At 46.0% G+C, this 23,532-nt stretch overlaps 1 protein-coding gene across 1 annotated transcript in view; it reads left to right on the top strand.

The window, feature by feature from the left end:
- The window catches only part of LOC119456908 (uncharacterized), a 114,769-nt gene that overhangs the window by 6,974 nt on the left and 84,263 nt on the right, over nucleotides 1-23,532 (top strand). The window contains 7 exon segments of the mRNA XM_049669128.1: nucleotides 8,345-8,513; nucleotides 8,807-9,181; nucleotides 9,710-9,786; nucleotides 12,428-12,546; nucleotides 14,020-14,300; nucleotides 16,252-16,397; nucleotides 17,863-18,015. Coding sequence (XP_049525085.1) covers nucleotides 8,435-8,513; nucleotides 8,807-9,181; nucleotides 9,710-9,786; nucleotides 12,428-12,546; nucleotides 14,020-14,300; nucleotides 16,252-16,397; nucleotides 17,863-18,015 — 1,230 coding nt within the window. The 5' untranslated portion in view covers nucleotides 8,345-8,434.

Below are 23,532 nucleotides of genomic sequence, written 5' to 3'. Positions count from 1 at the left end.
TTTAGCACTGAGGCGCACATAGCAATCTCAATTTGGCATTGTGGAGTTGGTCATGCCGCTTTCGCACTAAATTTTCTCGGAAGAGATTCATTCGAGAATGAAAAAGAATGCGCACATGCGCAGAAAGGGCACATGCAGCGCGCCCGCCCAAGCACGAAATGCAGGCAGCGGCGAGCACAGATGTCATTACACACGTATGCCCAAAAGAAAAAACTGCAGCTGCATACACACAGGCATAAGAGCATTGATGCCTCTGTGTCCTTGTACCTGGGCTGTCGTTTCTTAGACGATGACAACATGCATCGTTGGCGCCTCTGTATCTGAACCTTAATAGACTGTGGCCTCGTATACACCTGGAACGGCTACTTGAACGTGTACGTAAAGATTGACTCGAGATGACTTGTCATCTTGCATTAAGGGATCATCATCAGCCTATATTTATGTCCCCTGCTGGACAAAGGTTTCTCCCTGCGATCTCCAATTACCCCTGTCTTGCGCTAGCTGATTCCCACTTGCGCCTGCAAATTTCCTAACTTCATCACCCAACCTAGTTTTCTGCCGTCCTCGACTGCGCTTCCCTTCTCTTGGTATCCATTCTGTAACTCTAATGGTCCACCGGTTATCCATCCTACGCATTACGTGGCCTGCCCAGCTCCATTTTTTTTGTCTTAATGTCAACTAGAATATCGGCTATCCCCGCTTGCTCTCTGATGCACACCACTCTCTTCCGCTCTCTTAACGTTAGTCCTAAGATTTTTCGTTCCATCGCTCTTTGTGTGGTCCTTGTTCTCGAGCTTCTTTGTTAGCCTCCAAGTTTCTGCCCCATGTGTTATCATGGGTAGAATGCAATGATTGTAAACTTTTCTTTTCAACGAGGGTGGTAAGCTCCCCGTCAGGATTTGGCAATGCCTGCCGTATGCACTCCAACCCAATTTTATTTATCTGTAAATTTCCTTCTCATGATCAGGGTCCCCTATGAGTAATTGACCTAGACAAACGTACTCCTTTATAGACTCTAGAGGATGAATGGCGATCCTGAATTATTGTTTCCTTGCCAGGCTGTTGAACATTATCTTTGCCTTCTGCATATTAATCTTCAACCCCACTCTTACACTTTCTCGGTTAAGGTCCTCATTCATTTGTTGTATTTCGTCCCCATTGTTGCTAAATAGGACAATGTCATCTACAAACCGAAGGCTGCTGAGAAATTCCCCGTTGATCCTCACTCCTAAGCCTTCCCAATGTAAGAGCGTGAATGTGGTTCGTACTTAAACTACAAGTTTAGTAGTATGAAATAAAGATGTCCGCGAGACACGCAAATGATAGACCAATAGCGTTTATTCTTTCCTTGTGGCAGCTTCAAGGCGTGCGAATTCAACTCATATTGCACTGCACATGTCATAGTACGAGGATCACACGTTATGTCACACGTGCGTCTCCGTAAAACACACCAACAAGCCGCCTCTACAAAAGAGAATATGGCCTCATGCTGCAAAGTCACGATCAAAGTCTTTACGGAGCTTGGCACTTCGCAGTGAAGCAACTTGCAACTGCTCTTTCTTCACTTGGTGGAGGACGCTTGTCCTTGATGCGTGCAAAGGAGTTTCCTTGCGTTGGCCGAAGTTTCACCTTGAAAACATTGTAGCCAACGTGGCAACAACATGGACTACTGCAAAGAGGCTTACAGTGACGCCCTGTGCACCACACAAATGCGACAAGCCAGAGATGAATGACATTGGTTCTCGGAACTTCGAGAACTGATGCAAGAGATGAACGTGACGCACCAGGGGTGCTCTTGGTCAGGACGAACGGTGACACACCCTATACGTTGAGAGCTGTGCAGCTTCGTGTCTTCAGATGGGATGCATCTGTGGACGTCACATATTTTATGACTCTGCGGGAAATATCTACGTTTTAGCTGTCAGCTTAACCCTTCTGTGTCAGTCACTTTCATTGCACAACGGCTAACGACTTCTGTAGCTCGCCGGTGTTAAGGAAACTGGATGTCCTCATAGACGGGTGAAGAAACAACTCTCTTTCAGAAAGACGTCCAACCGCAAGGGCGTGACCGCAATGAGTTGTCCTTGGCGGGAAGGCGAGCCTCGCTAAACAAGTAAAGCGTCCAGATAGTATAGCCTAAGCATGACCCTCAAGCAATTAAAGGGTTGTCATCGTGATGGCGCTTCAGTCACGGCCGTCATTGCATACCCGCCAAGGCGTGTGTGTCTCCAAGAGACGACGGCTCTGGTCCCGCCCAAGTCTCGTCCAGTTGAACTGCTCTCCTCTCGTATTGAACTCATTCCCCGTACCGGCTGTCTCTCTTTTTTTTTTCTATCTCAATGCAGGCATGGTCAGTGCGATTTCAGTTGTTATTGGCTGGCAAACTGTGGTATTAGTGCGATAGCTTCTGGCAGTTATTAGCGCCACGGATCTCCGTCATTAGCTCTGCCTAAATCACAAGAGTAAACCCAAGAGCCACGCTGCCCTGATTTCAGTAAAGTCCCGCTTGTCCGAAACCTTAAGAATCAGACTAAAGCATCGAGTGCAGATTTTCGAATCCCCTAGCGAAAGCAATGCTCCGCGGAGCGATGGCTGCCGGGTACATCCGTGTCGTTCCGCAACAAAATGGTTTAACACATTTTTTTTCAGGGGAAGCTACTGCTCGTCAAGAAAAAAGCGTGACGTTTTCCCGAAACAAGGCGGGTACGTGCATATGGGTACGACATCTCCGTGCCGTACAAGTCATGCAATAGACATTCGCTTTCGCCTTCGAGGCACTGCTCGACCTCGTCCCGGAGGGTGGAGCGCACGTCTCGTCGACCCACTTCAATTTATCCTATACGCCTACACCGGTGACACACGCGTTCGTCGCAATCGGCAGAGCATTTGCGTTTCGCTTTCGTTTTCTCGCGTGATGGCCCTTTAGGAGAGAAATGACATTGCCCCAATCCTGGGAAAAATCCCGAGGCAGCCTGTTTCGTCCTTCTTTCAGTAAAGCCACTTTTGTTTCAACTTTTTGAGCAAGAATCGTACGCTGCGAATGAAAATGGGACGCTGTAATGATGTCTTTTTGTTCGCAGCATGCCGTCGCTTCCGCCTTATCACGTTCGCGTTATAACGTTCTGCTCAACCGCTCGGGGGAATACCGGGATTCAAAGACGCGATACATCCGTCTCAGACAAGGTATAGCGCCGCTGTCTCCCCACAGCGTTACTTAATGATTCTGTAAGGTTCCTTTCTGTTTGGTTGATGGTCTACAAGGATGAATACAAGTGGGATAAACATCGCAATTGTGGAGCATCGTTGCCGCGACTGAGAGATACGAGTGAAAGACAAAAGGGCAACGCGAACATGCTTGCAAAGACCGAAGCGCAAAGTGAACAGGTTCTTGTCGTTTAATAGACAATTGACACAAAAGAGCCTACAGAAATTCATTGATATTCGACTTCGTTTAAAAGGTAGCAAGTATATGTATTCTAAGTTAGAGAGAAGAAACTAGACGCATTGGGACTCACTCTAAATATGCTCCCACGGAGTTGACTGAAAGTCTGGCGATGTGCTTCACCTGATGGGACGCCTATTTCCCGGAGAGATTAGCCTACTATATTCAGGAGCATCCACGGGGATGGGTTATCGTATGTACGTATTAGTGACGAAGTCAAGTAACCCGATGTGGCTGTACGGTCTCCATGCATAAAAATACACCTAAATGCTCGGTCATTGTACCAAGTCAACATAATGGTAACGCGTTTTGCATTGGCTTTAATCATATTCTCCTATTCCTTTCTCTCAATATTATGTACTATTTGTTACCGCGACAAGAGAGTACGACATAGAACGTTGCCGCTGAAGAAGGTTCTGCTCAACCGCCATGGTACACATTGACGCATGATAAAGGAAGAAAGAGGAGTCATTTTTAAAACTTTTATTTCTGTCAGTTTTGTCACTGACATTTAAATTTTCGAGGCGTCTTTTGGCATTTACTATATGACTGCCGTTAGAAAACTTACCACGCAGATACCAATGCGTGTTGATACCGCGTAAATAAGACGGCAGCAATGTTCAAGTGGTTTTCACGTAAGTTGCGAAGAAAACCTTATTAATGGCGCATTTTTACCTCGTGGTTTCTGCTTGTACAGGCTCCTTCTCATTCTGAGCACTTACTGATAATTCTCGTCCTTTTCTTTCACGCTGTTCTGAAAATGAATTAGGTAACTCCGGTAGAAGGTGGCCCGAAAAATGCGAGATCTTTACTTGAATAGCGATGTTCATGAGTGATGCATAAACTGTTTGCTGTCAAAGTACATAGACACAGATGGCAATGATTCAGATAAAAACTGACAGAGAAAGCAATGACAGAGACACGAAAAAGTGTTTCTTATGTTAAATTAGGCAAGCTCTCTACGTTCCACTCTTACTAGAGAACTTGGCATGCTTAGGCGGAGCAAGCTCGTCAAACAATGCTGCAACAGAGAAATTACGCAAGTAGGATAGTTATATCGCGGAATACCTCACGTCGTATGCTGCGTCCTGTAAGTTTGGTATAGTGTTCGCGACCTTCGGACTCTTGGTCTCGTAAACCCACGCTTTTTGTGATGCGCGTACGTGGTATGGGCATTGTTGGCAACCAAAGAAACAGACATCCTTGGAGTATTGCCAAGGTAGCTGAGGTTGTTCTCAAGGTTCAAGAGGAAAACGTGGCGTAATTTAGACAAGTTATGAGATTAGTGCTAGATTTGTATCCTTGTGCCAATTTTTATTGTTATTGTAATTGCGTTTGGTATCTAAGTGCCTAATGGCTGTAATAATTCACGTGACTTCACAACATACTTTAATCCATAAACAAGTTTACGATGTGGAGAAGCCAGTGGCATATTGTTAACGTTTTCAGTACCATAAGAACCCGCCGGGGTGGCTCAGTCAGCTAAGGCGTTGCGCTGCTGAGCAGGAGGTCGCGGGATCGAATCCCGGCCGCGGCGGCCGCATTTCGATGGAGGCGAAATGCAAAAACGTCCGTGTGCTTGCGTTGTAGTGCACGTTAAAGAACCCCAGATGGTCAAAATTAACCCGGAGCCCTCCACTACGGCGTGCCTCATAATCAGACCTGGTTTTGGCACGTGAAACCCCAGGAAGAAGAAGTACCATAAGAAAATCATTCAATCAATAATGAAAGACAGGCTTGACACTGACAGAAAGAAATATAACTGAAGCTGGCAGCAAAGTCTGTCGAGACGTGACGACGTCTGTCGAAGGCAGCATGGATCTATAAATGACAGTTTCAATCAAAGCAGTTTAGGAAGGAAAACCAAAGAAAATGAAAAATTACGATCTAGCACAGCGACAACCTATATAGCGCGGACACGATTGCCTAATAACAAGAGTGCGATACCGTATAGCGTTAAAGACAACGCGTTGGGCCCTGTCAAAATCAAAGTGCGGATAACAGCTGCGTGGAGCAGAATAATATTTCCACAAGAAAAAGCTGTAGCCGGGTACTTCGCAATTCAAAAATCCTCTTTACATACAACAGTAATTCGATAGACGCCGCGCAGAGCTTCAAGTCCCGCCCGCGAACAGGCGTCTTTCTGTTTTTTTTTTTTTTTTTTTTTTTTTTTTTTTTTTTTCTTGGAGTACACGGCACCGGCGTTGATCGGTCGATCACGCCGCGAGGCGTGCGGGCACGCAGCAAGTGCAGCATCGCGCCGGGGAGGAGGTCGAGCAGACACGCCGACGACGCCGCCGCAAGGCGCATTGTTCGCCCCTTTCACGCCCTGCTGCCGAAATGTAGCTGTTACGCGGAGCCGCTTTTCCACGCAATGCCGTGCTGCCCCATGCCTTGCACCGTGGTCTGCGACGGGTGGCTCGTTTGGCGCTGCGCCAACGGCGCACTCGTCGACCGGAAAACCGGTCCTGTCCGCCAGCTGACGTTGTGGCTCGAGCGTCTATGCTGGAAGAGTGCTGAGGAAAGGGGTAGGGGGGGGGGGGGGGATATGTGTTTTTCCTTCTGACGTCACCACGTGCCGCTGGCTGAGGTCAGCTTGAAGACTCGGCAAGCCTGTTTACCCTCGCCTCGCACCACCACCACTATACAGATGCGCCGCGCAAACCCTTTCTCAGTGCGCGTCCCAGACGAGCTTTTGTTGATGGAGGCGAGCGAAGCCGCTCGCCCGGGTGATGCTTCGCCAAGCCTACAAGGCCGGGGTTTCCGGCGTCTACATGTTCGAACCCAAGTTTAGACCGCGCACACGCGACGTTCCCTCCGTCAACACGGCGCCCTAGGGTCTAAACTATGGTCGTGGTTGCCGAAACGTTTGTTCCTTGCTGTATCTCCGGGGCTATAGACTCGGCACAGCCTTTTGTTTGGCTTTCTGCAACTATTTCACACATAGAATTAACTTGATATTCGATGACAAATACGTAGCACTTATTTCATAGGGCCCTGAGACAGAACTGGGGACGCGATCTGAGTGATGCGGTCCCTGCTGTTATAGTACTTTCGCCAGTCAGGATTTACAGACATTTTCTGACTTTTTTTTTGTTGTCGAGGCTTGATTTGTGTTTACTCCTACTTATTATTATTTTTCGCTTTTGTTAATATTCTTCTGCTCTTTCTACCAGTTCAAGCATTACTTGTAAATTAGCAAGATTTGCATATAGCAGAGCTGACATCTGCACCTTCCGCTAAGCGTTGCTCTTTCTCTCTCTCTTAATGGCTTTGGCAAATTCGTTAAAAAAGAGAAACAAGCAAGAAGCCATAAATGTGTTCCGCATATCTGCGTCAATTTTCTGTACACTGTATAAGGAATGCGTTCAGGACCTTCACAAACCATTTAATGGGTGCTACTCCTGCATAACTACCTATCACTGGCTGCTTGAAAGTAGAAACCCAGTGTCACGCACTAGCTGTGTTGCACGGTCAATATCGAAATAATGCGGCTTTTATGTAACTCTAACATATTCTGACGATGAATGCTCGCTATAGCTCACTTGATTCTACTACACGTACATGCAGATACAGTAGCATGCTGGTTTGGCTCATGTCATCACGACACCGGGATGCTAAGCCTCCGATATGCTACTAATTCTTAGATTCAGGAGCTGATGGCAAAAAAAAAAAGAGGAAAAATAATCGTGACCTGTCTCACTTTGGCATAATGATTGATTGTGCGCACAGCGCACCAAGGCGGAAACAGGAATGGCATCGCATGCTTAATCGGGATATCGCGTGCCAAATTAGAAGCAATCCGCTGCGTGCCAGCCACTCCATTTTACTTGCAGCCGATACAGGAATGCAGCACCTGTACTGCATGCAACAGATGCAGTGGAACGAAGAGGAGGCAATGCTAAGACGCAGGGAGTAATAAAGAACACAAAGAAAGCAATAAGCAGGCACTAAAAGCAACACAGCTGGAATAAATATCAGTTCTAGTTTTTGCCACAGGAAATAAACCGATGCTTTCACATCTCCCAGTTACGGAAACAATCCGCAGATAATGGGGTGCCCAATTTCACAGAAAAAGAGAAATATGTTATGCTCCCAGAAGGCGTAAAATCAAGTCATTTACAACGATGGATGACTTCCCAGCACTTTAAGGCTAATACAGAGCTCCAGGTTTTGTACGACGTGCGTCGAAGTCTTGCAGTCAAGCAGCCCATGAAATAATATGCGCGCATCTCCTCATCCAGATGTAAGTCCAGCCTTCCGAAAGCGGCTGTAATGACAACAGTCAATCACCAAGACGGTTTAGGGTAGCTGCGAGTCTGCGATCGACCGTTTCAATGGGCTATAGTAGTAGGCGGCCAAATACGTGCTCGGTGTTTACCTGACTGCATAGTAGAAAACAAACACCGCCCAAGCACTCCGTACCAGCGAAGCTGAACCAGGTTAACCAGCGAAGCTGAAACGTGCGGCCCCGGTGTTTAGCAGTGGGTTAATCCCGACGCTGTATTGAAGCGTTTCTCAATTATTGGTTACATGTTTGTGTTTCTAGTGGAACGCAAGCGCTAATGGCGGGCGGATGCTGCTAACCACGATGCCGAGCTAACTCGAGATATGCATGCGACAACGGCGAGCCGAGGAGCCGGCGTTGCGGGCAGAGTAGGTACGACGCAGAGAACGACGTCACCAACGGCGCTGCCAATGGTGCGCGCGCTTGGTTGCGACGTAGAGAACGACGTAACTGACAGCGCCGCCAATGGAGACGCTTAGAGAAACATGGGACGAATAGTTTTTCGTTTCACCTAGCCATATACATCGGATACAGCTCAAATGTAACTTCACCTGCGCTATTGTCAAATTGCATCTTCTTCCTGCTCTTTGTCTTAGCTACTTTCTTTTCTTTAGCGCAGGGCGTGAGAAAGACACCAAGAATCTATCCCCATAACTGATCAGCGATTTCGAGGCCAAACCTTAAGAAACACGACGAGCAACAAGATGGGTTCAACCGGATTCCTGCTGGCGCTTTTCACTCTGGTAGCGATCTGCCTCAGTGGTCTGGTGAAGGCGCAAGGAGGTATGTGCGCGTACAGCCTTTGTTAAGCGCTTACACAATTGTCTTCTTCACAGTGACGTACGTACTCAGAGCTTATGTGGCCGTTCTGGTGCGCTAAAGTTGCAAACTGTGAAACCAGCTTAGCACAACTCATTCTCAATGGCTTTGATACACCACATAGACAGATAGATTCACCGTACGTTTTCGCCAAAGCTTCTGCCATTCAGGCGGCCAAGGCCGGCGGCCCTTTCAGAAACCCTTTGCGACTCACCAGATTTATGCGTGCTTAAATTCTGAAATTATGTCTTGCGCAGCGTTCTCCTTTGAGTTTCCCGACGAGGACAACTGCCGCACGCCTTTAAACGAGCCAGGCAGCTGCCTCGAGCTTGCCAGGTGTCCGGCGCTGCAATCAGTGCGGGACTACAACTTCCTGCGGCGCTACATCTGCGGATTTTCGCGCAATGTGCCTCTGCTCTGTTGCCCGAGCAGTGGACAGGATAGGCCTCCGACTCGGCCTCCAACTCGACCTCCAACTCGACCTCCAACTCGACGCCCTACCCGGCCTCCAACACGGCCTCCTACCCGACCCCCGGTCAGGCCGCCACCGACCCAAGGCCCACCAAACCGTGATAACTCCGCCCTCGTTGAAGGACCCAGGATTGCTAACTACCCGCGCTTCCTGCCCGCTGGTGAGCAACGCTTGTGTTTAACTCATTGTGACCAACTCTTGATGTTTCATTTCCCAAAGTGCGAGCCTCTCCCGAAGCAGCAGTTGAGGCAATTGTAGGGCTCATCGCCCATTGGGTATGCAGGCACCCAGATGGTTAGAAGAACTGCCTACGTGACCGTCGATTACCATCCTATACTTTTTGAAGAAGCACAGTATGAACAGCGGTAACTTCCTACAGCGGCCACCTTGGCTTATAATGAGGTGGGCTGAGACCCTTGTCTAGACTCAAGCGCCGCAATTTTAATAGGCTTCCCGAGATTACCTCGTGAAAAGTTTAAGTTCTCCGAGGAGATCAATCCTATGTCAAGTTTTTTTACGAAGTTGAGAAGCAGGCGAGTACACAGCAACATTTAACATTTAGTGTACACACCTTTCTATCATTTGCCATTTGTTGCCTCTAACAGCAACAAGAGGCTATTTTTCGATGTACACGCCATACTTGTTCATGCTTCTTAATTTTGCGTCGTTTGCATATTATCTTGCGCAGCATGCGGCCAGACTAATGTGAGTGTGAGCCGCATCGTCGGAGGCCGTGAATCAGAACCCGGTGCGTGGCCCTGGATGGTGAGTCCATTACTCCCTGATCTCTCTGCACAGGATTCTGTTTGGCTCTTTCTTTTCTTGCTAACTATGTCCTCAAATACTAGCGTTTCCCGCTGTGAGGTACTGGAGTATAAACGGGCGACGGTCGTGAAGTGCGCATTGTAAAAGAAACAAACATGGTTATAAAATTAATATCAAGGTGTGGGGCACAAATTCAGGCAGATATGTATCAACATACCCTACAAACCACTCACAGATCGAGGAGCGTTATTATTACGCAATATAAGGCCGGTAGCTTAAGCTCTGTGAGACATGGGTGGCACTTTGTCCGACCGTCTTTTCTCCAAGGCACGGTTTGAATAGAAGTAGGGGCGTGTGAATAGTAATTTTGGAGACCGAATCAAATACGAATCGAACAGTTCCACAAGCGAAACGAATCGAATATTTTTCGAATAATGAACAGCAGTTCTTTTGCCATTAATATGAAGCGGTCTTCACATTCTAGTTTATATTCGATTTAGCAAGTTTCTGTCGTTACACTACCCGCCGTGGTTGCTCAGTGGCTATGGTGTTGGGCTGCTGAGCACGAGGTCGCGGGATAGAATCCCGGCCACGGCGGCCGCATTTCGATGGGGGCGAAAAGCGAAAGCACCCGTGTACTTAGATTTAGGTGCACGTTAAAGAACCCCAGGTGGTCGTAATTATTCCGGAGTCTCCCCCTACGGCGTGCCTCATAATCTGATCGTTGTTTTGGCACGTAAAACCCCATAATTAAGATTAAGTCATTAGACTGCAGGTTATGAAGCATTGTTTATTAAAAATACAAATTTGCAGCGTTAGCTGCAAATAAGCAGTTCATTCGAATGATCAAGACCCCGGCTCAGGACTCATTGGCGATGGTGAATGGCAGTGGTTTAGCAGGAAAAGCATGACTCCTTGAGCGACCTAGAGAGCTTCACTACAAAACGTCCCGTGTATTATCGTTGCTATAGCATTATATGCGGACTTCGCCCAGTCAAGTCTAACACACCTCTCGAAGCGCTAGCTGTCACGAAGAAATAATGCGAGAAGTGGCACGAGACGCACACGCTGGAAGTTTCAAGGAGCAACTTTGGCACGAGTGAAACATGCCTGCGATCGTGGCCAATCGGTTGGAGCGTCGGCATGCTGTGCTGCAATACAGAGGTTCGATCTCACAATAAGTCACACATTTCTTTATAGCATTATAGGTGACCTTAATGCGTTTTTGAGGATTAGCAAGAAAATCGAGGTTTGTTGAGCGTACGTACTACGTGAGCGTACGCAAGAGCGTCACAGTATGCACAAATTCGTAAGTTTGTAGGAGATACGAGGTACAGAAACGTCACTTTGATACATGAGAGTGTGCAAGATCGCATGACGCACCTGCTGGCAGCTGTCGAGACGTCACAATACTCGCAATCTAAGTATGCTATCACATTTAGAGAGTTAGCGGGCTAAGTTCTGGCCTAGTTTTTTTTTTTTTTCTATGACCGTCGATCATAGTAGAAATATTCGATTCAGTCTTCGAATAAAATATTATTTGTACATTTCTTTTGGATAATTTTCAAATATCTTAAATTATCAACTGTGCACGATCAATCATAAAAATATAACAAAAATGCAATAAATTTTATCCTGGATCAGAAGGCTTGCCGCTTGAGCCAAAGTGCTGAAACTGAATTATATCACTGGCATTTGGCAGCTAGCAATAAGCACCCCAACATAGTGGTAAAGAGAGGTGGTTACACCATCCACGTCTCAGGTACAAGGAAGAATTTTGGTTCCAGCGCAGACCAGTGTTTGATGTCATTCTTGCTTCTTCGTTTGGTGCGCACCTTTGCAGCACTCCTTTTTATTACACCATCGCTAATTTTGCATCGCGCTTTAACCTTACTGACAACTCCATAACACCAGCGAAGTGCTGATTTAGGCAGGTTTGTTAGGTCACTTGAAATCAGCCTCCATTAGACCCAGCATGCCACTTCAAAGGACGTGACAGTGCTCAAGGCGTACTGCAACCGCACGAAAAGCGAAGTTAGCTAGCGAGAATTGCCGGTTTCCTTTTTTTTTTCTCTCTCCTTTTAAGCACACTTAACATGTGTCCCTCTAAAGATGCTTGACGCATTAGAAGACGCACACGCACACTATAAGCACAACGAGGCTAGACAATCCATTTCTTTAACTTTTTTCTTTATTATTTATCAATATTCCTATTTTTCATCATCATCACGTTATAAGAAGGCACACAGCGCGCCGGTTACGAAGGCCTGCCGCTAACCGCGCTGTCTGATCGAGACTAAAGTCCCTAGATTTCCTGCTCTTAAGTAGCGACATCTACTCCATCGGCCGCCATTATCTTCCTAGATAGCTAGATAGCATGCGACCGTCAACGACCGCTGCTAAGTACGCTGCTCACAGCAGCGTGCAACTGAATGCGGGGGAACAGCGTTAGGAAGAACATGGCTGTTGGAATGAGCACCGCCCAATGAGATTCGTCGGCGGTACTTCAAAGCTTGTCGCTACCTAATGAAAGCAAAAAACATCTAGGGACTTTAACCGAGACTAGCGCGCATCGAGCACTGCGCGCTCTAGTGCCCGATGCTTCCGCCCTGTTACCCTAATGCCAGGTTGTCAATTGCAGGCGGCTATCTACATCAACAGTGGTGGCGTGAACAGCGCTGCGTGTGGAGGGGCCCTGGTTACGGACAGGCACGTGGTGACCGCAGCACACTGCGTCGTCGTGGGACATCGAGCGACAAAGTACGTGTACCTGCTATGGCTTTACTGACGGTGTACGCTGGTCGTCAGCACACCGATATTCATTAGGCGATGCGATATATCTCATTTACACTCCTGGATACCATAATAAAAACTATAAAGCAAAAATAACAGCAGCCATCATATCATAGCGTACGAGTAGCGTGATTTTGAATGCGTTCTCTAAATGTCGGGCCAGCACTCGCGAGTGTGCATACGCGTTCAAGCTGTGTTTTTTCCCTTCTCAGTTTTATCTCCTCTTTCCCCTCTGCCAATGTAAGGTAGAGAACCGGGTGTCATCCTAACGTTCTTTCCTCCTCTTTTCTCTTCTTATTTCTCTTTCGAAGTGTGTTTGAGCCGTATACTGAACGCTGCCGGCTCGAGAAAGCGTGCTACCTAACGTACATACGTTAGGCAAGCAAGCTTCCGCTACTCGCATGTCTCAATGGGAAAAAATAATTCATATTTAACAAAATATTAAATTTTCAGGATTTACTTTCCACAACCACAATCTGATTACGAGTCACACCCTAATAGGAGACCCAGGATAATTTTGACCACCTGGGGTTCTTTAACATGCACCTAAATCTAAGCACATGAGCGTTCTTGCATTTCGTCCCCATCGAAATGCAGCCGCCGCGGTCGGCATCGAAACCGCGACCTCGAGCTTAGCCTCGCAATGCCAATGCCACGAAGTATTGCGGCGGGTAATAATTGATACTCGGGGCCAGAAGCCCTCTGTAGTCGTGAGATATTGGAGGTGAAAAATTGGCAGGCTCTTTCAGCATATGCGGAGCTCATTCTTTGCAGAGAAGCGCAGAAGTTATTTCCCAGTTTGAAATTTGAGTGGCGGGACCCTTCCCGCCTGGCAGTATTTGCTGCGAAACAAATTCTATCAAACCAATTGACGGTCTCTATCACAGGCGCCTACACACGTTGTAATGCACCCATCATACGCTATTGGAAAGGCTGATGAAGGGCCTCCATGAACGTTTGATGGGCTTGAGCTTTCTACTCGTTTGTGGGGAATCCTAAAGCATTGGTTTACATAACTCACAATTTGCAAACAGTAAAGTGAATTCTCCAACTTTTTATCAGTCGCATACAAATAATTCTCTATGACACGTAACTGAGCCTGCATTTGTTCACGCGGCGCGTACTTTGCGCGTACTAGCAAAACACGGGAACACTTGTCAGTCTACGTCATACGCGCAAGTAGAATTAACGATGGTTTAAGGGGTTTTAGATTCAAAAGATAACACCTGGGCTCTGAATAACGCTTTATCCCGCGTTAATAGGAATTATTTCGACCACCTGAGGCAGTCAGTCATTCACCTATAGCGTTCACCCACATTGCAGCAGGAAAGCAGTGGCTTGGTTCAGAATACACACGCGCCAAGCAAATGTGGAGGAACGTTGAATGTCATGCTTCATACGGTGTGTCCGCTTGTGTCCTCAAGTGGCTTTTTCGTGCAGCCTGCCTGCATCTTCGTTCACTGTGCGCCTGGGCGACCACAACCTTGTGAGGAGCGACGACCGGGTTAGTCCCGTCGACATCCCTGTGTCCAAGGTGGAACGGCACGCCGACTTCGTGGCGCGAACCTTTAAGAACGACGTAGCCATTCTCACAATGGAACGTCCCGTGACGTTCAACAAATTTGTGAGGCCCGTGTGCCTGCCGTATGGTGACGACTTCAAGACACGGGACCTCAACGGATACCACGCGTTCGTCACCGGATGGGGAACCACGGCATTCAGTAAGTCGCCTTCGCAGCCGTCAGCGACAAAAATGTGCAAATAGAGAAAATAGGTTCGCTTATCAAGCACGTCATCACGCTCGGTCTGTGTCTAAACTACGGGGTGATCACGTTTAAGCTTTACAGAATTTTTAAAGGTTGCCTATGGCACATAGCATAATAATAGTCTTTGAGCTGGATTATTCCAAGTGGCTGACATTACTTGCACGAGAAATCAAAACACATATTCAAATAATTAAAACTTGACTAATAAATTTCATAATTAATTACTTTACGGCACATATGGCAATTTGCGCATTGTAGCCCGTGAGTTGGCTAGGACGAGCCCACGTCTTCGCATTACGCGTGCAATGCTCTTACAAATTGAGCTACCGCGGCGCCGTTTTCCCGTCGACGGCGCCGCGGTAGCTTGATTGGCAAGAGCATCGCATGTGGGATTGTTCCCCACCCGCGGAAAATTTTTTTCATCCATTCATTTCTCTTAACTTATAATTTCTTTAATTCACTCAGTAAGTACAAGCAATTTTCCTAATGTTGTCCTTGGTGTCTGTTGTCCTTGGTGTTTGTTGGCTTCTTATATGATTAATAAACAACCGGGCCCCGCGGTTTCCTTTCCTCTCGTTCATTAAATAGCGAGGGTCTCGAATACAGCAACATTGATGCCTTCAGGTAGAATGTGTGGGTTTATTGACCAGTTGCCTTCACCCAAAAAGATCACGTACTCGTCACGCCTGCGGCATAAAGGATGTTCCTCGTACATCCGCCGCCAAGGTTCGTGAGTGGTGGCGCTGTCTAACACTCCCAGAGTTAGTTCTATAGCAGTAAAACTTAAATACCCCAGAAAATGGATTGGAAAACGGCGCCGCGGTAGCTCAATTGGTAAGAGCATCGCACGCGTAATGCGAAGACGTGGGATCATTCCCCACCTTCAGCACGTTGTTTTTCATCCATTCATTTCTCTTAATTTATCATTTCTTTAATTCACTCAGTAAGTACAAGTAATTTACCCTATGTTGTCCTTGGTGTCATTGTTTGTTGGCTTCTTGTATGATTAATTAGCTATCACAGTTTGTTTTCACTGCATACCTCAATTCAGGCGAACAATTATTGCATAGATGTCATTTGGTATGGCGAAATTTGTTGCGAGCAATGTTTTGACAAGGCAACCATTACCAGTATCGGTAACGAGTTCAGACTTTTTCTTTAGCTTTCGTGAGAGCTCATGACTGCCGTGGCGTTGTGGCACCATCGAAAGTTGTATCTGTACGTAGGCATCATCTCAATGTGGGAAAGTAGACTTGCAGGCATGATAACAACCACCATTCGATTGAGAAACAACTCTAATTAAGCGAATTTGTTTATAGAAATGTTGTGTGCATGTAAGTTGGACAAAACTGTTCTTCCTAAGCATTGGACATTCTTATGTCCCTTCCTTACAAGCGAATGGAAGTTTTTAATAGATCAGGAAAAGAATACAGGACTGATAACTAGAAAGCGTAACGAACAGGAAAGCTCCAATAGTCACACACGGACCAGTCGACAATAACAAATATATTTTTATTCATTTAGGTAACACGTCGAGCTTGTCAACACAATGTTGCCTCCTCATTATTTTAACATTATTTGCGCGTGTCAACCACTCATATATTATTTCTTTTCGGTAGATTTGTGTTATACACATTGTATCGGTGAAAGAAACACTTATGAGCTGCCGCGAGTATTTTCACCACGTCGGCAGAAGAGTGCAAAGCCAAGCGCTCCTGCATTGCAACCACTAGATTTATTTTGCTTCTCGAAACCTAGTCTTAGACGGGGCATGTAGGCTTCATCATTACACCCCTTCCGTCGTAAGAACGACTCGAGGAGCTGACGTCCGTTCATTCGGCTTCAATTTGCCTCGATCACAAGCCGCAGAGGGTAAACTGAACGTTTCGATAAATTACTTGCGCAGATGGGGAGTCCAGCGATGTTCTGAAGGAGGCACAGATCAAGATATGGGACGAGGATTCATGCAAGAAGGCCTTCCAGAAAGAGGTGCCCATCTCATCTGTCTACCTGTGCGCCGGCGACGGCAATGGGCGCCAGGACTCCTGCCAGGTGACTTTCTTTATCTAATATACAGGGTGTTTTTTATTGCGATAGTAACTATATGGACACTACAGGTACATTTTTGCCGTCGGCGTCACTCCGGCAGCAACTGCGTATTTCGCGACCGGGCGCATAGGCAACTGACGATCGCGGCTCACTCTCGTGCGAGAAAGGAAGGAAAGCGGGAAAGCAGCGCGGAAGTTGGGGGGTGGGGGAAAGCTTCTATTCCACCAGCAGCTACGTACCTTGCGGATCCGCGTGCGGTCGCGCGCGCCGTATCTTGAAAGCGATCTGCAGACCTCTCATACCTTTCTGCGTCTTGCGTTCTCGCCGCTCAGTTTGCTTTGAAACGATACACAGCACGAAGGTCTCTCCGCTCACTGCTGCTGCAGCGCTTGCTCACGCCAGCGTTTTGACAGCGAATGTCCGCGGTCACCGAGTGAGATTTGTTCATCCTTGCTTGTACGCGCTAACACCATGCTTCCTAATTCAGTTAGTAAGCGAATGTTTCCAAGTTCATACGGCCGATAAAACTACTATCCTTACTTCGTATCATCAGCCTATATTTATGTCTGCTGCATGACGAAGGTCTCTCCCTGCGATCTCCAATTGCCCATGTCTTGCGCTAGCTGATTCCAACTTGCGCCTGCAAATTTCCTAACTTCATCACTCCACCTAGTTTTCTGCCGTCCTCGACTGCGCTTCCCTTCTCTTGGTGCCCATTCTGAACTCTAATGGTCCACCAGTTATCCATCCTACGCATTACGTGGCCTGCCTAGCTCCATCTTTTTCTCTTAATGTCAATTAGAATATCGGCTATCCCCGCTTGCTCTCTGATGCACACCACTCTCTTCCGCTCTCTTAACGTTAGTCCTAAGATTTTTCGTTCCATCGCTCTTTGTGCGGTCCTTAACTTGTTCTCGAGCTTCTTTGTTAACCTCCAAGTTTCTGCCCCATATGTTAGCACCGGTAGAATGCAATGATTGTACGCTTTTCTTTTCAAGGACAGTGGTAAGCTCCCAGTCAGGATTTGGCAATTCCTGCCGTATGCACTCCAACCCAGTTTTAATTTCCTTCTTGATCAGGGTCCCCTGTGTGTAATTGACCTAGATATATACACGTACTCCTTTACAGACTCTAGAGGTTGACTGGTGATCCTGAATTCTTGTTCCCTTGCCAGGCTGTTCAACATTATCTTTGTCTTCTGCCATATTACTTCGTATAGCTGTCTACTAATTTGCTATCGCAATCGATGCTTCACCTTTCGGGTGAAACTGCGACTTTCTTTAAGCAATCAAGCGTGTTCTGAACGGACAACGTAACCACCGAAACGGCTACACACGCTGCCGTTCAGTGCATTCTTGGTAGGGTCCGAGCCTTCCTCGTGCTGCTTCGCGTATTTTGGCCTGTTTTGGGGTGTTTACATCACAGACTCGTAATTTTGAGTAAATATTTGTGCTTTCGCTTCCTACAGGGCGATTCAGGAGGTCCGCTGGTGCTGCCGGACGATGGCCGATTTTTCCTCATTGGCGTGGTGTCGTTCGGAAAGCGCTGTGCAACGGTCGGCTATCCTGGTGTCTACACGAGGCTCACGGAGTTCTTGCCATGGCTAAGTGAGAGGCTCCAGTAGAAAACCACCAACACCCTCCCGCGGACGACACTCCGCCACCGCTTCGGGGCCGCCTTCTCTGCCTGCTGCTCAATGCACGCCCAGAAGGAAGCAGAATGGGCATCGTTGTGTGAATGTTTGCATACGGACGAGAGTGCAACGGGATGAAACACATCTGAGACGATGGAAACTAAGCTCCCGTCTCTGTGCCTTACGGGGTCTAATGAGGACGCCGCGGTTTCGACTTTCCCTGTGCCATGCGAGCCTGTCCGGTGATTATTAGTTCGCTCCGTTTCACATCACGAATACTGGCCGGATGTTGTTCCAAGTTAAGCTTCACAACGGCAGAAAGACAGATCTGTTTCACTTTGGCCTTTTTTTTTATCTCAAAGATTATCTTTACAAAACGTTTCTGCTTTATTCAACTCAAAGGCAAAGCGCAGTGTCTTCATTGCCCCTACAGTATGTGTCGCGATGCTGCAGGAGGCAGCCTTGTTGAACAGCAGCTGACACGTTCACCTCACATTCTATCCCACTCGCTTACCTCCATAGATGTCCCTTAGACTTGCTAGTCCACCAGATGTGATAATCAGCGGAGCAAATCATCGGCTTCACCAGAGCACACTAAGGTAAAATATTAAACAAAGGTAGGATAAGCGTTGATGCGGCAAGAGGCTAATTTAGGCATACTAACCGTGCCCCTGGTAATACTCAAAAATTTCTGACTCAGCACCGGCTTAAGATAAGGCTTTAGCCTAGAAGCAAACCTACAGTTTGTCACTTTTGTATTTGAATATTAATCTTATGCTTTCAAAACAGTATTCTGAAATGGTGGTATGACTGCAAGGCCTCAGCTTATATGTTTGTACAAATCAAAGATGCAAGAGTATTGTAACGCCGAAGCTAGCAATCAGTCTAGATACAGAAAAAGAAAACGTTTACAACCAATGAAGGCATTGATGTGTTTTTTTAAACAGTTTTGTTATATATTCCACATAACTTCACCAGGTGTCAACTTTTTAGATAACGCTGATGTAACAAATCAGGTCGCCTTTCTGTATTCCTATTTGGGCCTAAGAATACACCCTGGGGCCGTATTCTGAAACGTTCCATTTAGGGAGAAGTTTCCTTTTCTTTTCGCTTTCAGGCGCGCGCTGATTGGCTGGTTGAGCAAAACCGGAAAAGAAGTCGCGCCACCTAGTAGTTCTGGTGTACGTCACTTTGACGTCACGGTGTCAGTTGGTGCTCCCGACATGTATTGAATAAACGAACACGCCTGTGTCGTAGTGCGGCCGATACACTCGAAAGCAACACACCCGAGCCACTCTGCACTCGCACGGTGCGCCTTCTCGTGTGTTTTGCGAAGCGTTCGAGTGTCCGTGTTAGTAGTGCATGCTGACGTCACGGGTAAGCAGCCGGTTGACTTATTGAACGCGACTATCGCCTAGGCGAAATATCGCTGAAGTGGAACTGTTTCAGAATACGGCTCCTGCTTCAGCCCTTGAAGTGTTTGTTTTATTTATTTTACCTTATTCTTCGCTACACATATTCCAGTTAGTCAATGGATCATTGGAATTCATAACGCGATAAGCCATAATTTTTTTTTTCAAGAGGCACTCATGCAATGCGGGAGCAGGAAGAAGACGTACAACACGTTAAGGATAAAAGCAACAAAGTAGGAATTGTCCTACACCCCTGAACTGAAGAGTTTCGAACCGACAACGAAGTCATGACCCTGGAACCATTACACCAGTTCTGTCGCAATTCACCTTTAACCTTCATTAGAGAGTCTTTCACTAAAGCACGGCGTTCGCAGAAGTCAAGGAAAGAGGGCACTCATCAGGGAATGTGATCCCATGGTTCTAACTTGAGAAGGTGTAAAATTGCTGTTTTTAGATACTGTCGAGCGAGTCGTAAGTTCGCCTTCTTGTTCCACCCACAGGGATCACGTGACGTAATGTCACCCGTATGTGGTCCTGAGCGGTGAATTATGTCCCACCGGTGAACTGCAGTTGTCTCGTAGGTAGAGTACAAACCAACGCAGCTGTGAAACAAAGGATTCAGTGACGCTTATTATGACGCGCTCCCGCTTTTGTTGTCGTGCTGATTTCGCTCTCTCGACGAGCAAGCGTAACATTTCAGCATTACTCGGTGAGAGGCTGCCATTGCACGCCATCAGAATTTCGTGTGGACGCTGCTTTGGCAAATTTGCATCATCTTGCAGTGTGACCACCGGTCGCTATGAAGATAAATATTTAAGTAATTGTGAAAATTTAGTTATGCATTTTTCCGAGTACATTGACCATTGATTCTTTGCTTGAAGTCTGCCATAAAAAAGCCTGAGTGCATTCATCAGTAATCTTGTTATGAACATCCTAGCGTTCATTTTGTAGCGCCGTGAAACTGACAATCGTCGACCACAGAAAAAATAATAAAAGTGCATTTCAACTTTTGTTAAACACTGTGTCTCACTTTAATGACGCGCAAACAAGACAATGGTAAGGGATACCCCAGCTGTGAGCGTACGCCACCCGCTCGAAGGACTCCAACTGAGCCCTAAGGGGTCTCAACAGCAGTGCATCGGTACGTTTCTTGATAGCACATGAACTAAATGCCGCTTAATCTACTCAGACTGAGGGAAGCTCTGCCTGTTACTATATTTCGACGATACTCATTGTCGCTGTCGCGGGCACTCACGGATCCAACCTCACTAGAATCCATCCACAGCGTTTGAGCGCATTATACGTTGGCATATTCAGGTTTTTACTTCAATAGATTACAACGAGGACGGTTGTTGGTACACTTACTTGTCGCATCGTTACCATTTCATTTCTTTTAGATAAAAAAGAAATAAATAGATCGAATGGGTAAAAATGTGCCGGCAGAGAACATTGTATTCGAGTACTGTGTGCGGCGTTACCATACCATCTAGGTGAGTACACCTTAGATATGAATGATAATGAATGAAGAAAAAAGTCAGAATAGGAACTGTGACAACACATTGTTCGGTAAGGTATTTTGGTAAGAACTCTGAGGTTGTTAAGAACTGCGAACAAATTGTTTGGCAAGATAAGTAAAGAGGCAAACTGTAGGAAAGAACATTACCACTAAATCCTTGTTGGTTCACACAATAAATGGTCTAACTTAAGTTTCAGCCCAAAATTTCCAGGATGCTCGCACTTCTACAGGAAGAATGTCGTGAGAACCAACAGACGCAGTCAACTATGGCAATCAGAGCTTGCAAGAAAACCCATATATATATATATATATATATATATATATATATATATATATATTGTAGTGGGAAGAGAGTCAGCAGCCATTGAGAGAGAATGACGAAGTCCAGCAGCCTGGAGAGCGCGAGACAGCGACCGACGCTTTGAACCAAGGCTGTTGCGTAGCCCTAACTGTTTTGCAATTAAACCCCCTCACAATATATATATATATATATATATATGAACGAGAAGAAAGGGAACCGAGGGGCCCGATTATTCATAATCATATCACAAGAAGCCAACAAACAATGACACCAAGGACAAAATAGGGGAAATTACTTGTACTTACTAATTCAATTAAAGAAATCATAAATTATTGGAAATGAAAATGGATGAAAAAACAACTGTCCGCAGGTGGGGAACGATCCCATGTCTTCGCATTACGCGTGCGATGCCCTTACCATTGAGCTACCACGGAGCCGCTTTCCCATCCACTTTCTGGGGTATTTATGTTTTACAACTAGAACTAACCCTGAGAGTGTTAGCCAGCGCCACCACCCACAAACCATGGCGGCGGATGTGAAACATCCTTGCTATATGATATATATATATATATATATATATATATATATATATATATATATAGAGAGAGCCGACGGAAGCTGTTGGGTACATAAACCTAAGATAACGGCGAAGTTGTGCTTCTCATTGTTTAAATACGCTTGGTCCACTGAAAAATCTAGTTACTACTATATATATATATATATATATATATATATATATATATATATATATATATATATATATATATATATATATATATATATATATATATATGATCACAAAAAGACAGAAAATGATTTTATCTGTGCACTGCAGGGCTTGGCCTGACAGTGCCAACTAGAGTGTACTAGACAATGGTCGAGTGGGCCGAACGGCGCTCTGCCGCTGAGGCGCCGCATGTGGAAAAATTATGCGAGGGCGCTGCGAGCGAACTGGATTGGGGCGGAGACGCGCTCCGCGGCATATTCAACGTACTTTCGCTGCGGGCGCCGAGGCCGATTGCGCATAGTCATTCTTAAAATAGCGCTTTATTTGAACTGCAAATTTATGTTTTTGCCATTTTGCTAAACATATATAATTGAGGCATAGATTATACAACGCGACGTCTTCAATTTTGCTGTCGTTGTCAAGCGCGTCGTCTGCTAGCGCGCGCGCGTTCGCGCCAGTTTTTCTCGCAGACCCTCTGTGCAGTACATTTTTTTAATGTTTATGTTGCTTCCGTGCGCCCATGACTCTTGACGGCCGGTGCAAAATGTAGATTTAGCCAGGTGAATTGTTGTTTTCACCACTGTCCTCTAAAAGTAACTGGTATATCCGCACCATGAAGGCTACGTAAGAAAATTTTATTATTGATATCGTGTCATTTTACACGCGCTTCTTGTTGGTGGATATTGATCAGGGACAATAATCGAAGAAAACAATATTCGGGCGAAATAAACCAGGTTTATTAACTGTGTGGCGCGAAGAATGACTCAGAAGGGTTTGGGTGCAAGCTAGCTAGTTGGTACGGATCATTCATATTTAAAACAGCGCCAAAAAACACGGACAAGAGAGAAAACAGGACAAGCGCTGACTGCCAACAACACCTTTATTGAAGCCTGCGCAAATATATACAATTCGCAACGGGCAGAAAGAGAAAAAATGGGGAAAGGGAATGCGAGTCATCGTCACTCAACTCCTGCTGCGCATGCGTCAAAAACACTAAAAAATACAAATTTTAACAATACACATGGTGGACACAGGCCAAATTGAATTAACTCCTGAGGAACTTAAGTTCCTTATCGCAAAGAGTTATAGATGGGGCACTTACACAGGTGGCTCCTAACTGACACATTGGAAAGGCCTAAAAAATTTACCTGGCCATCTGATTGCCAATGACCAATGTATTTCTAGGTAATTAAATCAAAGGGTACATAGACATATATATATATATATATATATATATATATATATAATGGAAAAAATAACAAATATTCTAAATGCAATAATTGAAAAAGTGAGAACTCCCGACGGAATAAGCGCACGTGTTTGCAGTAACAAACACACTTATTAGTGAATACTGGAAATAAAACTTGCATGCGCAGAAATAATATTCATAGCAGGCAAAACCATCTTATATATATATATATATATATATATATATATATATGTGTGTGTGTATGTGTTATTGATATACTGTACGACGCCGAATAGTCATTTTCGTTCGAATGTGACGCATCACAGCACTATTGCAATCTCAAAGGTGAGTGACTGCGTG

The sequence above is a fragment of the Dermacentor silvarum genome, chromosome 6 (genome assembly GCF_013339745.2).
Source record: "Dermacentor silvarum isolate Dsil-2018 chromosome 6, BIME_Dsil_1.4, whole genome shotgun sequence".
Taxonomy (NCBI): domain Eukaryota; kingdom Metazoa; phylum Arthropoda; class Arachnida; order Ixodida; family Ixodidae; genus Dermacentor; species Dermacentor silvarum.
The sequence above is the reverse complement of the archived record's forward strand: the minus strand, read 5'-3'. Positions and strand labels throughout refer to the sequence as shown.